The following is an 18,373-nucleotide window of genomic DNA, read 5'->3' on the forward strand; positions in this document are numbered from 1 at the left end:
GCCTCATTCAAGCCACCTCTCCTGTTCTATGTTATGTATCTGTTCCACCAACAACATATGGTCCAGGGGTGCTTGCTCTGGGGGGTGTAATGTTCTCTTTACATATGATTTGTCACTATATAAATAAAATAAAATAGAATTAATGGCTCAAAGTGTAGTGAACTGCTCATGTTCAATGTTACGAGATACCTTAACAAATAAAATACACATTTAAAAACATGTTTATGTTCTGCAGAATAACATGAATGGAGTGTGGGGAAAAATTGTTGTTTTTGGCCAAATGTGAGGTGTGTACATGGGATTAACCAGCCAATCACACAACTGCTTCTCTTAAAAGTTGTTGCTTCTACACAAGCAATAGCATTGGATGATAACTCGTGAATTTGAGCCACTTTGTGGAATACAAATTACAATTTGTTTAGTGATTTGTATTCCTTTTTCAGAGTCTTTACTCCATCAAACCGGGCAGAGACAGACACGATGGTCACATGTTTAGATACAGTGGTGCTTGGAGTTTTTAAGGATATCCTTATTTCACATGTTCATCTCAAATAGATGTGATGCCGTACTCTAAAACCAGTCTAAAGATCCAAAGCTTTTGAACATATAATTGTTGAGCAGTACATAAATATGTGTTGTGTTTACAAATGGATTGACTTTGTGTGCTTGCGCATTGCAACAAAGACATCCATTAAAAGCTCTCTCCATTCGTATGTGATGTTTTTTTTATTTACTTATTTTTTATTGTTTCCACAGGTATCCAAGGCCTCTGCAGACCTTATGAACTACTGCACCGAACACGCCAGAAATGACCCTCTCCTTACGGGCATCCCTGCTTCAGACAACCCCTTCAAGGAAAAAAAACCCTGCACTATATTGTAGTGGATGTCACCTAGCCTTTATCTGTTTTTTTTTTTTTCTTTTGTGTGTTTGTTTGTTTGTTTGTTTTGGCTTATTAATGTTCCTGTATTTCTTTGTGTTGGGAGAAATTGGAGGAGTGGACTGGGATCGAATCATTACCATGTGTTCAGAAACCATGTGTTGTGTGCCTGTTCCAGCAGCCCTGTATTATTCACTGAAAATATTGACCCATTCTTCAGTTTGAGCTCTAACCACTAACAAAACGTTGCTTCCAAGTACGTAATATCAAAGCAGATATCCTTGTCGAAATGTCCCAACAGCACTTGCAATCCTCAGTGATGGATTTTGGTCTTTCCTGATATGTGCACAACGTCATCTCCGGTGGGCAGCGACTGTTACTCATCTCCCTGGTTTGCCTTAAATGGGTTCATGCAGCCAAAGTGTCCCTCCTGCCCTTTAAAGTGTGTCATCCAAGGAGAACAGTGAGAGCTTCAGAAAGAGGTGCCACCGGTATTGTACGGTTTGGATTACTAAATTCAGGGGCGGGTTCTGCTCAGATGTTACCGTGATGTATTTTGGATTGGAGCAGTAACACTTAGTGTTAAATTCCAGTAACGCAAAGTATTTTACAACCCATCCCAGCTGCAGCAGCCCCCAGCTGCTTCTGCGTAATCTGCATCCAGCTCAGTTCAGTCTGTTCCTCTCTGGTACTACAGCTGTAATCTGATAGTGTAAAATCTCCTTGCAGTATAATTACCTTGTATAGTGTTTCCTTTAGCTGATTTAATGAACCGTCATGTTGATATTCATTCCATATGAACACCTTTGGTCAAAGATAATCAGTGCTCAGATTCAGATTTACATGAAGCAACACTGTGTAATGAAAAGCCGGGACCAAGAAAACCAATGACACTGCATATTAGAAATATTTTTAATGGTGTCTGAATTTGACTGTTTTAGCCGTCCTTTGTAAAAACTTTCTGCGGTACGTTATTTTTAGGATGCTCACGACAAAACGTGCTAGCGATCTTTACTCAGTGTCAGCCCCGCCTGCTCGCTCATCACAAGTGTCTTAGTCAAGTGAACGTGCACATCATTATCTTTAAGTGTTTTGGCACCAGGTGGGCATAATGTGTGTGCATTGATTTATTTTTACTTTTTATTTTTTTTAAACCACTCTCTTAAAACTGCTCTAGTTTTCCACTTTTGTGTTTGTGGGGATGGAGGGTGTCGGTCTGGCATGTGCTGTATGTTGTGATTTGCTGGGAGAAAAATATCTGCTATGGTGAATTTTACAATAAGAAAAAAAAAAAGACAGAATAGATAGTATTAATTCAAATCTTCTTCACTCTAAAGCCTTACTTATGTTTGCCTTGTATGATGAAGAACATTCTAACTTGGGAGTACTTTCTTTAAAGATGTTTCTATCAATTTTTATCTGTGGGATGAAAGTGATTTGTAACAATATTGTGCCATCGGGTTTTGTCTACATGTCACGAGCAGAACTTGTTAAAATTGTGTTTCACTTACCAGGTGCTCCGCTTTTCAGCAGTTTTGGTATTGTTGTCTTCTCCAAAGGGTACTTTCAGGTCTTCAAATCAGCAAGATCTAGTGTTACTATCAATGGTATTGTTATTTTTTATGATTTTTGTCTAAGCTGTCAGTTCTTCTTACTTGCAATAAACGAGTCCTGTATGCCTCCTAAGGAAAAAATTCAGATGACCACTGCCATGTCCTAATTTCTGTCCATTCACAGTGACTCTGTAACAGCCTTATTGTACCATTTATAGATTAATTTAATTGTCAAAATCTGCATTTTGATAACTGTCTTTATTAATATTCCAACATTTGTATGAAGACTTAACTGAAATTAATAAAGTGAAGCATTCCTACAGTCCAATACTGTACTAATATCTCAATAAAAACGTGCCGTGCTGCATAGCCTTGCTACTATCCATGCTGAGATTTATGCAGAATAGAAACCCGATGCTGGCCTCTCATGTCCATAGTGTTATCTGGGGCTACTTCCTCTCATTAGACATGTATGTATTTCTTACTTGGGAGAGAAGAGACCTCGGGCCTCTCACCAGGGCAGTTTAAAAACCGTGTGCAAAGCTAAATATAGAAAGTGCAACACTCTGATTTCCACCACTCTTGGATAGTAACTATTTTGGGGCACAGCCTGCTTAGCCTGAGAGTCTGTTTTTCTTCTCTGCTGGTGGCCTCTTGGGTCTCTCTGACCTTGTTTCATGGCAGCTGGTGGGTACAGAGCTTTTTACGTTTTCTGCTCCACACAATGGGAAGATCATACAGGAATGGCATATTGTCAGCTATTGTAAAAACTACAGAAATACAGGGCTGGATGTGACAGTTCTCACACATACAGCCACGTAGTGATGGAAAAAACAAAACAAAACAAAACAATGTCACCTATTATTGTTCAAAAGCTACACAGGCGAAACTCTCCTCTTGTTTTCTCACGGTGCTCGTCCCTCAGAGATCAAATGTCACTGCAGGAAACATGAGCGTTGTTAGTATTGTACAGACTATTAAAAATAGAGACTTGTAATGGAAACTTTAGAGGGGACCTGTTCTCATTTCTAACTCCATGTTTTTATTAACCGACTCTACTAAAGTACCTTTGCAGATTTGCAGCTGAAAATAGTGCTTTTTTTTTTTTTTTTTTTACAAACAAAAAAAAAAATTGTGGGCTTTCCTCTGATTGGCTGGCCCTCATAAACAAACAAAGTGTCAGAGGCTTATGTACTTACAGCCAGGGTTGTGTGCTTGAGATGACCGTTGGACTCTGAAGCCTGACCTTAATTACAGTTAGCATCTGCCATTGTAACATTACACATATGACAAATAAAAACAGGCCCATTTCAAGTTGACAAAGCTATGATAAGATTAAAAACTTGTGGCATGTAAAAGCATCCATTAAAGATGTTTTACAGACATCTGTAGACATGAATGCCCCTGAAGGCCACTGCAGTAATCCCAGTTTGTCATTGTGCAGCAATGTGAGAGTTGGGAGTGGGGGGTAGCGGCTGGCAGGGTAGCTCACTGACCATGTGCCCCACTGTGAAAATCTGTCCTGGCAGTTACAGTGTCAGTGTGTAGGAATGTGCTGATGTGTGGGTGAGGCTGGATGATGGAGGGTGTGGAGTGCAGTTGCACCTCAGTTCCTCTGGTAGTCCCAGCTGCATGTTTATCTCTCCATTGCCAGCTAATCTGTACTTTTCCTGTTTAAGTTACAATATGTAATGCACAACTCACCCATAAACAGTGCTGCAAATAATAGAGTACTTTCACGCTAGTGCTGCCTGTATGTCAGTGACTTTATTATTTGTGTTATCAACACTCCTACTTTGGAACATTTCAGAAACTTCTAATTGGCTTCATTTATATAACAGCTTCAGTTTCACAATGATAACATTAGAATATACAAACATGATTAAAGGCCCAGCATGCCCTTATAAACTAATAGGCATTCTCAGTCAGTATGATTCAGCATACTGACACCAAAGCTGTGTAAAACTCTGCAGGAACTTTCATGAGGGCCCCATGTGACAATAAAAATGATGATGCTGAAACTCCTGATGTGATCTATTAGTTTTAGTGATTTAGAGTATGCAATTTCTGGAAATATTACGGTGGGGTTGTTGCTACTATAAAAGCTGCACAACTTTTTCACTAAAAAAGATGGATTGAGATGGCATTTAAAGTTATATAACAAAACATTGGAAAACTGAAATAGAAGGCTTTTATTTTTTTAAATAAATCAGACTTCAAAGCATCTGTTACATTCCTAGAACTCTCTGTGGCTTTTATTTTGAAAACCATGTTTAAACTGGTCATGCCGATGTAACTGGGACTGTCATGTAAGTTTCCACCACTGCTTATAGCTGAGCTCATGAAACCTAAGCGAAACGCCAAACTAGCATGAAATTTGACAGGTGCGACTGGTGAAATGTACCTTATCAATATTTACCATTTCCATAGATGTGGCCTAATTTTTCCGATTCACTTGTTGCTCTGGCTGTCATGCACCCACCAGCTTAAAAGCTCCACGAGCCCACACAGTTAGTGAAACAACTCCTAAATACTTAGGGTGTAATCGTCCATCCCGTCTATATTCTGACACTTCATCTCGAGGAGATAGTCGTCCCCTGTGATGCAAAATCCTTAGAGCAGGACAGCACTTTACTGGCTGGAGTAAATCAAGTCTTGTGCAACATCCCTGCAATGTTTAAACAGTGCTGATAAATGTGTCACGGGTCAAATTCATACGGTTGTGCAGCTGATATGTATTGTTGTGACAGGTGTGTCCTCTTGTTGATATTAATTTGTTTGCCATTAGGATAGCATCTCAGTATAACGCAGCCTAATCAAAAAGCCTTAAATAGCCATAAAGAAGAACCAACACCTCTCTGAGTCTGGGTTAAACAGCACTGATTTTTGGCTAGATGCACCTATTAAAATTATAATTGATCTTGACAGCGCACAGTGCGTTCAAATCTCAATTCATGATATTACTGCCTCAGGATATTAGGTTACATCAGCACAAGCCAAATATTCGATGTTCAGAGTGACTCAGCAGCTAACTGAACTTTGCTCTGTGTTTAAACAACAGTGAACTTTTCCCTGCAGTAGCACACGACCACCAGGTGACGATCACGAAAAGGGAAAAACATCCAGCATAAACTTCAAAGGAAGTCAAAAGTGGTATTACAGGGCTTACATCAGCCCTCCGCTGCTCACATCTTAAAATAACCTTTCTTTACATCACAGAGATGCCACGTTACATCAGTCAGCGTCACTTCCTGCAGTCACAAGCCGGGCGACCTTTCACACGGTGCCAGCTAAAACTGTAAAACCACAGGGCCTGTGGGAAATTTTCTAGGGCAGGGGAACATTCTGATCTAGGTAGCACTTAGGAGTGGCTTTAAGTGCACTTTGCATTTCTGAGTGCAGTGGAGGCTTCTGGGTGATGTAGTAAAAACAGAGACCAGCTGAAGCATTACTGAGGCACTGGGTTTTGTTTTGAAGTCCAGTCCTCTGCTATATGCAGCTCAAACTGTGAGATTTAAGTAGAGCACAAAACCCACCAAACTGGCAAAGAATTAGTAAATTCATTCTGACTACAGAGAAGCAAGTCAGTCAAGTTGAGCAGCAGTAAATAATTCACACAGAGGCTGAACTGGATTGTGCAACTCAAGGACAGGCTTCTGCCCTTCTCGTGATTATGACTGTGCACTTTTAGAAGGGGATTGCCCGCCTGACTCCAGCCCTGTGACATCATCGAAACTCAACTCCAGAGAGATCACCTGCATGTGACATAGCTGGGAAGGGAAAGGGTGAGGGGGTGGCGGGAGCGCTCCAGATCATCTTGCACGAGGTTGCGTGCCAAAACCTTGTTTAGAATACGCTCAAAGTTTTTTTCCACTCCTGTTTCCAGTAAGGACTCTCTGCACATTATTGGTCCTGAGGGGAGAAGCCAGCGTATTCTGAGCAAACCCTCAAGAGACCTGCACTAGTTCTCAATATTTTATTTAAATTTTTTTTTTTTTTTTTTTTTTTTTTTAAATGGTGTGGTACATGTCCCCCCCCCTCCTGAGGAAGTCAGCTAGTGAAAATGCAAACTGCCAACAACAAATCAGAGTATTGGTGAAACGGGAACCTGTTTGGATGAATGAGCAAGGTCCTGCTGACCGAGGCAGAAGCTGGAGCAGAGAGAGCTGCGAGGATTATTGTTCTCTTCAGCTCAGAGATGGCACTGAGGCCAACATGACCCCTGTGATCCACATGTGATCCACTTGCTAAAGGTCCCATTTCAGCTCAGCTTTGCTAAAATTTCCAGAAATGCAAAGGAGAGATCAACAAACGCAGTTCTTGTTCCAAAAACAAAATACTTTTATTGACACCAATACAGATAAGTGTCTCGTATTCAGATATTACAAATATTTTTTTATATATATATATAAAAAAAAAAAAAAAAAAAAAGGAAAAAAAGAAACATAAATACACTTAAATATAATTAGAAATAATTTAAATTGTAACAAAAGAACTATTTCACTTGTGGCAAGAAGCCAGCTGGTATTAGAAACACTAGATACACAGAATGTCTTCACTGGATGTGTAGCCCTTCCCTTTTTTCTCTCTTTCTTAAATATAAATTATCACAACAGCAAAGTGAACATTAACAGTTTTTAATCAAACAAGTGAAACTGCAGTAGGTCCAGTGTTTCAACGAGTGCTTTGTTTCTGCAGAGAGAGGCCGAGGCCTTGGTCCACTCAACAGCTCCACGTTCTGGTTTCCCCACACTTTTCTGACTTCTCCGTCACAGAGTCCTTTACCAAACAAACACATGATAGTATCCGTCTGTACTGTGTCCAGCCAGTGTCACATTTAAAGAAAGAAAAGAAGAAAAAACAAAACAAAACAATGCCATTTCCACCGTGTGATGATACAAGAACCTCGCCGTCTCATCTCGATTGCCAAGGCTGACAGATGCAACTCCAAACAGTCCTGTGAAAATCCAACCCCTGCTTTTTTTCCCCTCCTCATCCTTTAAATACATCATCTCATACAGACAGCAAGGTTTTTTTCCCCCTCTTTTCTTCCAGGAATTTTCTTCCCCCCCAAATCAGCAGTGCTTTGGAATTTGATCTTTGGATGGTAATCTGTGTCCATCGGGGTTCACGCCTCTCTTTGTGTGCAGATAAAATTCGTCTCTGGACACATTTTTGTCGCTGGTCAAAGTTCATCGTTCAGGCAAGTTGATGATGGGTACCCACTGGTCCATGCAGCGGCTCTCTCTGCAGAATCTGCTCAGTTTGCTCAGAGCTGGGTCCTTCCATGATGTAGAATGTGGGCTCTAAAAATGCATATAAACAAAAGTATGTAAATGCCTGTTCATTTGTTTACTTCAAAGTACAGATAGTTCCTGTATGTGCTGGTAGATTCAAGGTATTTTCCTCCACCGTGATTCCTCAGAAGTCATGAGGGAGGAGTCATATTCATGTTTACTAAATTCACAAGAACAAGTACTGACATGTTTCCCATGTGAGTAAGAGTTTCAGGCATGTGCACAAAATTCTTATGGTTTTAGCTATAAAACCACATAGATAGAGGAAGAGACACTTACAGTGACAAGGACACAGTGGAGGTCCAAAGGTTCGCCCCCGCTCTGTTTTCCACCTCCCCCACCACCCAATATTTGTGCCAGGCGCCTGGTGTTGTTGACTTTCAGGATGTTGATGTCATTCTCGCAGCAAAAAGCCTGAATGAGAGTAAAGTGGATCTGCAGGGCCACGTCTTTAACGTCCTCTTCATCTGCAGCCAGGACGCACAGAACCACATTATCAGGGTCTCTGCGGGAAAGAGAGAGAGGCGCTGTTAGTCTATGAGGTCATGCATGTACATGCTGCATGGGCTGCTTTCACACAGGGGCAACTTGTTGCAAACTTCAGGACAGATACGTTGCACTTACACATTGAGCGACTTGGCAGCCTCGTAGACGCCGACTGTAATGCCTCCCTGTGGCAGCGCAGAGGTGAGGACTTCCTCCAAAGCTTTGGCCACCGTGTCCATTCTGCAACACACAGTTTCACTTTAACAAACGTTGCAACAGCAGTTTTAACACACACACATAAACCCAAGGAAAACCCCCACCGTACTCTGTCTGGGTAGCGTTAGCTAATCGGACTCCTAGCTAACCAGCCGGTATTCCCTGACTTCGAGCACAACTGACAGCCGTGCAAGGTTTGTTTAACCACTAAAAAAAAACAAAAAACAAGCTAACTCTTGTCAGTTTTGCGGTTTGAGTCCCTTTGACTAGCTTTAATTAGCTCTCCAGTGAGAAATCTGGTGTTTTTCGGTCACCTAAAAGCACACAGCAGCAGCTACGTTAGCTAAGTGGAGACCGGGGCTCGCGACCGGAGCGGTTAACTGAAAAGACACCGGACTGTAGCACCGACAGCTCGCTGAGAAACACCGTCCACACAGCAGCTACAGGCAAACCCCCCCACAAACCTGGATTTATCTTTATCGTGCACTTATCTAATTAATGCATGCGATTAGCTGCACATAAACCACATCAACCTTTAAAATACAAATAATCCAAATTATTTACCTTTCCTGAGAATAATCCGCATTTAGTTCCTCAAATGTCATGTTGTACATAAAATCCAAATCCACCTTTAGCGCAAACAGTACAGTGCTGGTGAGGTATCCTAGTGTCTTCTCGACTTGACACACTTTTTTTTATCTTTACTCCACTGTGCTGCAACTGAGAGATAAATCTGGCAACTTCACATTATAAGAGTCCGAGAGAAAGCCCGGCTCTCTCCATTGGTGGTATGCTAATTCTCCTGCTGTGGGATTGGACACATAGGACAGCAGGCGTGTCTGTCTCTTGTCGGGTTACTACCGCAACTGTAGCTGTCTGCTGACCTCCCAACAGTTACACAAAACTACTATTCACTCATATTTCCTCACTAACCTGACTGCAGCTATGTATGTGTGTATGTACAAAGCTTTAGCCTTAATGTTGCCGGTGACCCACTACTGAAGCCAAACCTTGTCCAGCACAGGTATGATTTTATGATGATACAATGACGTAAAGCAACGTTAGAGCAGCCCGACACGAAACAACACGCTATGTTTGAAACTTCATCACTGAAAGCGAGTGTTTAATAAAATAAAGTGTGAAAAATCTGCTGCAGAACTCACCCTCACTCCCGGACAGGACACAGCGGACATCAGGACAACTGCATGGCAACGGGACGCCGCTTAGGAAAGCTGCCCTCTGATTGGTCGACAGTAGAGCGTGCGAAAACACACCGAAACCGCGCGCGAGATCTAAAAAGGACTGGCGCGAGAAAGACCAGCGAGTGGAGGCAAGACTCTTGTGACCCACTTACATCACCTGAGCTACTAAAGCAACGGTTCCTTTACAAAACAGCACTGCCCATCCCTTCCTGTTTCATTTAGATTTAAGCTTTGATTCCAAAGTAAGAATTTTCTTTTTATCATGGAGAGACAAAAGTAAATAAATAAATAACTAAATAAAATAAAAATAAAATAAAAGAATAAATAAGATTTGGTTGCCTACAATTTTCCCAATATTTGAGATATTACAGCAGTTTAAAAGTAAGTAGGTATATTTATTTTTCTAAAGCAAATTTAAAACTAAAGTGCTTTACAGTAAAACAAAATAGTATAAATGGGTTTATGCTACACACTTTCACAATGTTTAAATGAAATAACCTGAAAGCAACCAATCCTCCAATCACAGTTCCAGACATCAGTTTCTCATATAGCTTGACAGAGAACTGATGTCATTCCAGAGTTTTGAAATAAGCTATGACCACAGGATGATCAGAAGTGACTGAGAAGCAGACCTTAATGGTCTTGAGGGAATATATGGCCACAGCATACTACATATACAGTTGCAAGACTTTTTAAAGGCTTTACACACAAATATGGCTCCTAACACAGAGCTCTCTTTTTCGTTCCAGTCAGTAATCTGGCTGCAGCATTTTGGACTAATTGTATATGGGAAAGAGATGATTGTCAGTGTAACCTTACTATGACCACTATTATTTAAAATCTAATTACAGAGAAACTTTGGTTGGTTAAATGTAGTTAAATGTAGTAAGCTAGTAGTAGCTAAGCTCACCTTTACATCACTTTTCCAAACCAACAACAGTAGTATTTATTTGATTAAAAATTGTATTCAGATTCAAGTTTTGTTGTGAAATTTAAAGCCAAATGTAAGAAACCCTTAAACCAGATTAATATCCTGTTAAATGTTTAAAATCTGGGTTTGTATTATAGTTGAAAATAAAATAATTTAGCTTTTCCATTGGTTTTTCAATATATTTGTAATCTTCAGTGTCATTTATTTTAATGATGTTGATATTTAGGAGCAGCAACGATGCTCCACCTGAGCATCGTTGCTGCTCCAGGTGGAGGAGTTTAGGTATCTCAGGGTCTTGTTCACAAGTGAGCAGAGAGCCACTCCAAAGGGTGGCTGGCCTCTCCCTTAGAGAGAGGGTGAGAAGTTCAATCATTCAAGAGGGGCTCAGACTAGAACTGCTACTCATCCAAAGGAGCCAGTTGAGGTGGTTCAGGCTTCTAACTTTAGGCGTCTCCCAGGTGAGACGTTCCAGGCATGTACCACCAGGAGGAGTCCCTGCTGCCCCTGTGACCCGGCCGCCGATAAGTGGAAGAAAATGGATGGGTGGATGACATAATTGTTTATATCACATGTACAGTTTTTGGTAACAGTGTAATAATGTAGCTTGATTGTCTATCTTGAGGTCTGTTTTATAGCAAATGTATAAAAAGTTTTAAGAAGAGCAAATACAAGTTGGTGTTCTAAAGAATATAGTTGTTTCCTTGCAGCAGGAGAGATGAGCTCTCCTTCATAGATGGTGCAGTCAGTGAGGATGGTCACCTGCAGGGTGAAGGTTATTGGATCTCCAAACCACATCAACTGCTTCTCAAATTAAGAAAGTTGGGGCAATGTTAAAGACTTTCTGCTGCACCTACATTTAGATCACCCAAATCCATGACAGTCATTCAGGGAGTAATGCCTAAAACATCCTCAAAAATATTACAACGTACCAAGCTTCTGGGTCTGAATGCAAAACAGATATGCTGTTTGAGCCTCCTTGAGACTGCAGTTGTTGCTGAACAATAAATACATTTTATATTGATTATATCAATGATGTAACTTGCAATACAAATTTATGGGAGGCTTCTGTTCACTAGAACAGTATCCAGCATATTGGCTGATATACTTTATTGCATCTGAAAATAAAAGTTGGGCTGATTTTTCATTGCCTCAAAAGAAATGTTTATAATTATTATTTTGTAATCATACTTACACACTGTGTTTATATTGATTAAGTGTTGCACTAGAAATTGCTTAAGCTCAAGGATGATAATGTAATGTGATTAAGTTAACCCATTAAGAAATGTTTATGTCAGTAGATAAACATTAAGTATTGCTCACTCAGAAAAATGATTTTTAGTACTGTGTACTCACAATAAATAAGTTATCCTAACTTACTCTTAAGTACGCTTTACTTAGTTTTTTTCAGGAAATGAGTTTATGTAATTTTTTTTAAAGTTCTGGGAACTAATTAGACTTTACAGTGTAGGCTAAATCTTTCTGTTTAATCAGGCCTTCCGTTTTTAATTTTCCTTTGTTATTTATGTTTTTTAATTTTAATTTTTATTCTGTTTGAATATGGTTCTAATATTCGTGTTTTAATTGTCATTGTGAGTTTTATGTCTGTGAAAAGCGCTGTATAAATACTTCGAATTCTCAAAGTTAGTATATTTGGAAGTCTTCTCTTTTCTGTCCCAGTAAAACCATTAGTCACTGAATAAAGCTAAATATAATATAATGACATAACATGATGTGCTGGCCTGTCACAGGAGCACATTCAGTGAGAGACTGAGGTTATCCAAACGCACCACTGAATGACACAATAGATCATTCCTGTCCGTGGCTAAAGTTAAAGTATCTTATGGATAGAATTAGCAATATTAGCTACTTAAAGTAGGGTAATTTGGTGTGATTTTGTATTCTGTTGTTGGTTAGTGTAGTTTAAAATCTATTTCCTAAATAAATAAAACTATTTTACCTGAATGCATTTTTATTCCTAGTTTCATGTAAATGTTCCTGACCAGCATCTACTTTTTTGAGCCTTATCTTGGCCTTGCTGTTATCCTGAATACAGACTTTACATTAATAAAAGAGAGCTGCTATTCATATCCCATATCCTGTATGCACTTGTGTTTTGATTGTTCAACATCTCAGTAACTCACCTCTGTGCAAACATCGGATGATCAGATGGCTTCTTCATACCACAGTTTCCCAGTTTCTCTCCCTCCACTGAGCATTTCCAGGTTTCTCAAGAGCAGGATAAAGAGCTTACACAGTTTTCTGACACTTGGATACAGGATACACACAACACTGGTACAGTCTACCAGTGTGTACATAGCTTACTTACTGATACCTGGACAGTTATATATTCAGGGTAGCTTAAACAACAGTGGTCGCATTGTGACAAGTGGCAAGTTACTCCTGGACAACACATGGAAAATATAAAAAAAAAAAGTTAAAGGAAACCATTCTGCAGATGGTAGGGGGTGTTATGCTGCCCCTTGGTGGCTGCAGACAAAAATTACTGTGGAAATATCTTCGCTCTGTGACAGCTCGGATAGGTTGCACATTTCTCAACATACCATAGTCCACGATTACTTTATGGTTAAATGTGTTTTGCTTGGAGTATCAAGCTTAAAAATGTATTCTTGTCCTATTGTTTTTATTTAAGGTAGCAATTAATAATTTTTATCACATTAAGAAAATGGTTAAGCTACTTTACTGCTTAACAAAGACATCAGGTGTATCCAATGAACAAGACTTAACTAGAAACAAGAGTGGGGGGGTCGATCCAAATATCAATAGAATCAATGCCAGTGCTTGTATTGATATCAGATCGATTCTAGTGGTAGCGATAGGATCAATTCTTTGTTTCTATCCTCTAAGTACAGTATATATAAATATGTAGAGATATTTTTTCACACATGCATGTTGAAAAATATCTGAACCTTTTGGTGTTGATTGTCATGTCTATTTTATTTATAGCCTATAGCACATTTAAACAACAGAAGCTGACACAAAGTACTACAGAGACAGGAACAGTTTCACAATACATGAAAAGCTGAAAGGTGTGTTTTGTTGAATTAACTCATTATGTAAGAAAGTAAAAATCCCTGTGATTTAGCAGTCATTAAAATATGTTCTCAATGTGTAAATAAATAATGACTCATCTCATCAGTCATGACACACTGCTCGGCCATAAGCTGCCTTTGTAGAATAAAAGCATCGGCAATGCTGGCCCTGTATTTACTTGGTTTGGTCAAACCAAAATTTGAAATATCGCACAGCTCTACTAGAAACATGTTTTATTTGCAGAAACATACAAAACTAATCGGCTTTCCTGACCTACAGTGTAATGGCTCAAAGCCATGAAGGTCAAAAAGTATAAATAATTCATACTGAAGAAATCTATCATTCTTCCATCACTGTCTGCTACACATAAAGACCATCTCCAAGAATGAAGCACGATATCTGATATCTGTGACTGATATCTGCCTCCTAACTTGGATACTGGTTTCAACCTTTTTTGGTGCTAAGGTACGTCAGAGGTCAAACCACAGATCAACATCATCACCACAGATCTTTAGAGCACAGCAATTGTAATGTAAACATACTGATAATTGTTAAATATTTTAATGGTTTTGTAGCAGTATGCTTAAAAGCATGAGATAAAATTCATAATAGGTGCAATAATATAGCAAATAAGCATTTTCTGTTAGTGTTCCTGTGATATCATCAACCACAAAAGGGACCGATGTCATACACAGGTACACCAGTTTGACTGCTTGTTAATATAACTATCTAATCAGCCAATCATATCGCAACAACTCAATGCATTTAGTCCTGTAGACATGGTCCAGGCAACCTGCTGAAGTTCAACCTGAGCATCAGAATGGGGATGAAAGGTTATTTAAATGACTTTGAATGTGACATGGCTGTAGGTGTCAGACAGGCTGCTCTGAGTATCTCAGAAACCCTAGAGATGGTTTATGATCTGCTGGGATTTTCCCAGAGAATAGTGTGAGAAATAGAAACTGTCCAGTAAGCAGCAGTTCTCTTGGTGAAAATACCTTGTTGATGTCAGAGGTGAAATGAGAATGGCAACAGGAACTCAGAAACTTGTTACAGCAAAGGTATGCAGAAGAGCGTCTCTGAACCTCTGTTGAACCTTGGTGGACTATAGAAGCGGAAGACAACTCCTGTTAGCTTAAAACAGAAAACTGAGGCTGCATTTTGCACAAGGTCACCAAAATTGGACAAGAGAAGACTGAAAAAATAGCACACCATATCATAAAACTCTGATAAAATCGAACTGGTATCTGGAACATGACAATAAGTTCAATGTACTCAAAACTAATGTCAGTGTCCTGTACAGTGCGTCATGGTGAAAACACATATAAGTTATTCTATATATGTATTTCACCAACACAAGCAGTGAAAACTCTAACTCAACTTGAACTGGGCTTAATGCAGTTCTCTGATTTGTCCAGTAGAGGGGGATAGATGTCAGATGTTGGATCACCAAGGCAGCGCCTCAAAGTTTCCAGGACTACATCATCCTTATCACAGATGAACACAGTATGTTTTCATATTACTGTACTAGCTGAGTATTTTGATTGAATGGTCCTCCAAACCGGATGTTCTGCTGTGTTAATTATATGCAGACCTTTCAGATAAATGCACAGAAATGTAAAAATGACAGTGGGTCAACTCGCACTATGCTACTTTGAACCCGTGAGTAAAATCTGCTGACTGGAAATTGTTCAGTATCCTTGCAATAAGTTTATATTTTAATTTAGCTCATGTGCTTGGCTCTATCTAACCACAAATTTAGATAAACAATGCTGGGAAGAAGACTAAAAAAAGTACTTTCAACCACTAGTATGATTTTCTAATATCGGCAATGATACATATTTGATGATGGTATATGAGAATAGGAGATTTATTGTTAAATATAACAGTGAAATATAATGATATGAATCTAACCTAGTTTGATAGATAATACAGCTGATTTTGGAAATCAGCTGTATTAAATTTCCAACAGTGAAAATACATTATTAATCTGGTATTTTAAATATTGTTGAGCACTCACAACCGATAACATCTCATCTCATCTTCAGAGTTGAGATATTCGAGCACGTTTCAGGAGCAAAAAAAAAAGAAAAAAGAAAAGACAGAAAAACATGACGATGTTTTGTTAAGATCCACCTGATAAACATAAAACTAAACTCAACAGGGAGGAAAATGCAAACAAATCCTCCTATGTACCTGACAGTCCACCCTACCATTCATCAGGGGACATTTCCAAGTCGTGCACTTTTTTGCAGATTTAACATGGACCCACCACTGGGAGAAAAATGGGACAAGGTGTGCAAACTGAAAGCCTTAAGACTGCGTGACAGCCGTGATAAATGCAGCACCCACTGACACAGCTATGGAAATAGACAAAAGATACCTTTGTCTTGTCACAATAATCCTAATCTGTTTGAAGATGGGCCACATTAGAGGGAACGAGAGAGAAAGGAAGAGAGGAGAAAAAAAGAAAGAAAGAAACACAGCCTGGAAAGCAGATTTCTGGTCAGCAGTGATAAATGTTACTACATCAGGAAACGCGGCTCAGTATGATGTTTCCCTCTAATGGCCTGATTGCTCAATTAATTCTGTGGCTCGCTCTTTGCCGGCCCCCTTTAATGTGGAAACAGCTATATTTTCTCCCAGATTAGTATAGATACACGCTGACAGTCTGCGCTGCTCAAGGTATTTGGGAGGTATAATTCATTCATAATGCCACAATGCACCCCATCTATCATCTCAGGTTTTCCATCCACTAACTTGCCGCTTGCTCCCTCCTCTCATTCCAGGCTGCTGCCTCTTGTGGGGCGGGTGGAGGAGGCGGACGGAGCTAAACTCACACCCTGGTGGTGATGTGTTTGTCTGTGTGCATATATGCGATTTAGCAAAAACGGGGAGGTGTTGGTGTTGGTGGGGTGAGATATGAAAACTCTTAAGATATGAAGTGTGTGTATGTGCGCGCGCTATCGGGGTGTGTGGGCTTGTGGGGCTTGCAAGGTTGTGAGGTCGGCAGCTTCTCTTCTCCTGATGAATTAGCTGGCATATGCAAGCGATGAATTACCAGGCAATGGGAGTCAATTATCCAAAGAAGAAAGAAAGAAAAAAAAAAGAAACATGGACCCTGTGCCTGTGGCCCCGGGGTCCCTTTTCCAATTCAGAGTGATTTTCCTAAAATGTAGAAGGGAAGAGAGGAGAAGCAGCCTTGAAGGAGTGAGAGCGGGATGATGAGGGCTGGAAAATAAAGAGAACGAATGAAACTGCTATATGTGTGTGTGTGTGTGTGTGTCCCATTCCACCCTCCTCACCTATTTCCATCCATTCCCTCTCTCCCCGATCAAATCCAAAAGGCAAAGCGCAGTGTGAAAATGCAAAAGGCTATTATCAGGCCTTCAGAGTACACAAATGCCACTTATGATGGATGAGTGTGGGATTTAGAAAGGCCTCCTGTCAAACACCAGCTATTTCCCCTCCATAAGTGACCCTCTCTTTTCCTCACTTGTCTCTTGTATCAGAACCATATCGGGCCCCCGGTTGAAATAAGTGGAAGACATTTGTAATGTACTGAAATAGGTGTACACACACAGTGTCCCCTGCTGTTTTTGCCATTTAATTGCTAACCTGTTTTAGAGGGGAGAGGGTAAGATCGAGTGCTGCTGGGATCTAATATTTTTGAGAACAAGAGGAAAGGTGCGCTGATCACACACTGTAACAAATTGCTGTAAGAATACAGGAAAAATACAGTATTCAACCTTTACAATTGAATACTGTACAATGACACACTACATATATATTTTTAAATTGAATTTAGTAGTGATGTGCTCAATTAAAAAAAACACCAAAACATTTGTGTTTAGTTTGTTGCTTTGAGGCGAGAAAAGAAAAGAGGATGATATAAGCTCAAAATGGGCAAGCAAAGCCAAATGTCACTTAGACTTTGATTTTTGTGAACGTGCTATGTGGTTCTCAGTGATTGTTGTTAAGTTTTAGATACATCCGTGTGCCACAGTGATCAAAACAGCTAAAGCAAATACTCAAGTCAAGACAGCTTTCATTTTAAGGCTGGTTTGAATAAACTTTAATTAAAGATGCACAACTGTAACTGTGAGATGAAACCGAATCACAAAAATGCTGAGAGCTTGAGAGGTCAGCATGAACAATTATGCTTTCAAAGATACAGATTTACAGGAATTTAAAACTAAAATTTAAAGCTTCTATTCATATATATACATTTTTTACAGGAAGAAACCTTTATTGCAGATTACAGTAGCCACAGTGTAAAGGGATGGTTTGCGTGCTGGTAAATCCAGCAGCGAGCACTTAAGCAGTAACCTTAGCAGGAATCACTATGGCTTCTGCTCGTTTGCATTTTACATACAGCACCAGTAAGGAAAGATTAGACACTCAGCTGTGAAATGGAAGAAAGTAAACTGCAGCACTGAGCAAAGACGAGAAGATTTCACTGAACTGTCGCACTTTAGGTAGCTGAAGACACTCACTATAAAATAATTATATCCGTAGACTGACTGTGTGCAACTATTATCTTTCCTAAAGTTGCTTTCGATAGACCAATTTAATCACAATAGTTGGACTCACTGTGTAAGGAAACTGAAAATTGAAAAGACAAGAAAAGAAAAGAGGATGATATAAACTCAAAACGGGCAAGCAGAGCCAAATGTCATTAACGGTTTTAAATCCTAAACTTTCTGGCTGCCAAAACAAATTACCATTAACAAAAGATTCTTAAGTTACAAGAACGA

At 39.6% G+C, this 18,373-nt stretch overlaps 2 protein-coding genes across 3 annotated transcripts in view; one reads left to right on the top strand and one right to left on the bottom strand.

Annotated features, from left to right (window-relative positions):
* The window catches only part of gng12a (guanine nucleotide binding protein (G protein), gamma 12a), a 37,554-nt gene extending 34,793 nt beyond the window's left edge, over window positions 1–2,761 (top strand). Inside the window, exon 3 of the mRNA XM_080907728.1 lies at window positions 757–2,761. Coding sequence (XP_080763854.1) covers window positions 757–882 — 126 coding nt within the window. The 3' untranslated portion in view covers window positions 883–2,761. The remainder of the gene's footprint in view (window positions 1–756) is intronic.
* Window positions 2,762–7,026: 4,265 nt separating this feature from the next.
* On the bottom strand, window positions 7,027–9,635 carry gadd45aa (growth arrest and DNA-damage-inducible, alpha, a). 2 transcript variants are annotated; one of them, XM_080907165.1, is made up of 4 exons: window positions 9,596–9,635; window positions 8,355–8,456; window positions 8,010–8,235; window positions 7,027–7,739 (listed from the first exon to the last, which is right to left on the bottom strand). In XM_080907165.1, exons 2-4 carry the CDS (start codon window positions 8,453–8,455, stop codon window positions 7,626–7,628), a joined length of 441 nt encoding a protein of 146 aa, XP_080763291.1. In that variant the 5' UTR covers window position 8,456; window positions 9,596–9,635; the 3' UTR covers window positions 7,027–7,625. The 2 variants fall into 2 exon arrangements, with proteins under 2 accessions (XP_080763291.1, XP_080763290.1); XM_080907164.1 differs by lacking the exon at window positions 9,596–9,635 and adding an exon at window positions 8,997–9,160.
* Window positions 9,636–18,373: the final 8,738 nt, after the last annotated feature.

Source organism: Rhamphochromis sp. 'chilingali' (genome assembly GCF_963969265.1).
Source record: "Rhamphochromis sp. 'chilingali' genome assembly, chromosome: 16".
NCBI classification, from domain to species: domain Eukaryota; kingdom Metazoa; phylum Chordata; class Actinopteri; order Cichliformes; family Cichlidae; genus Rhamphochromis; species Rhamphochromis sp. 'chilingali'.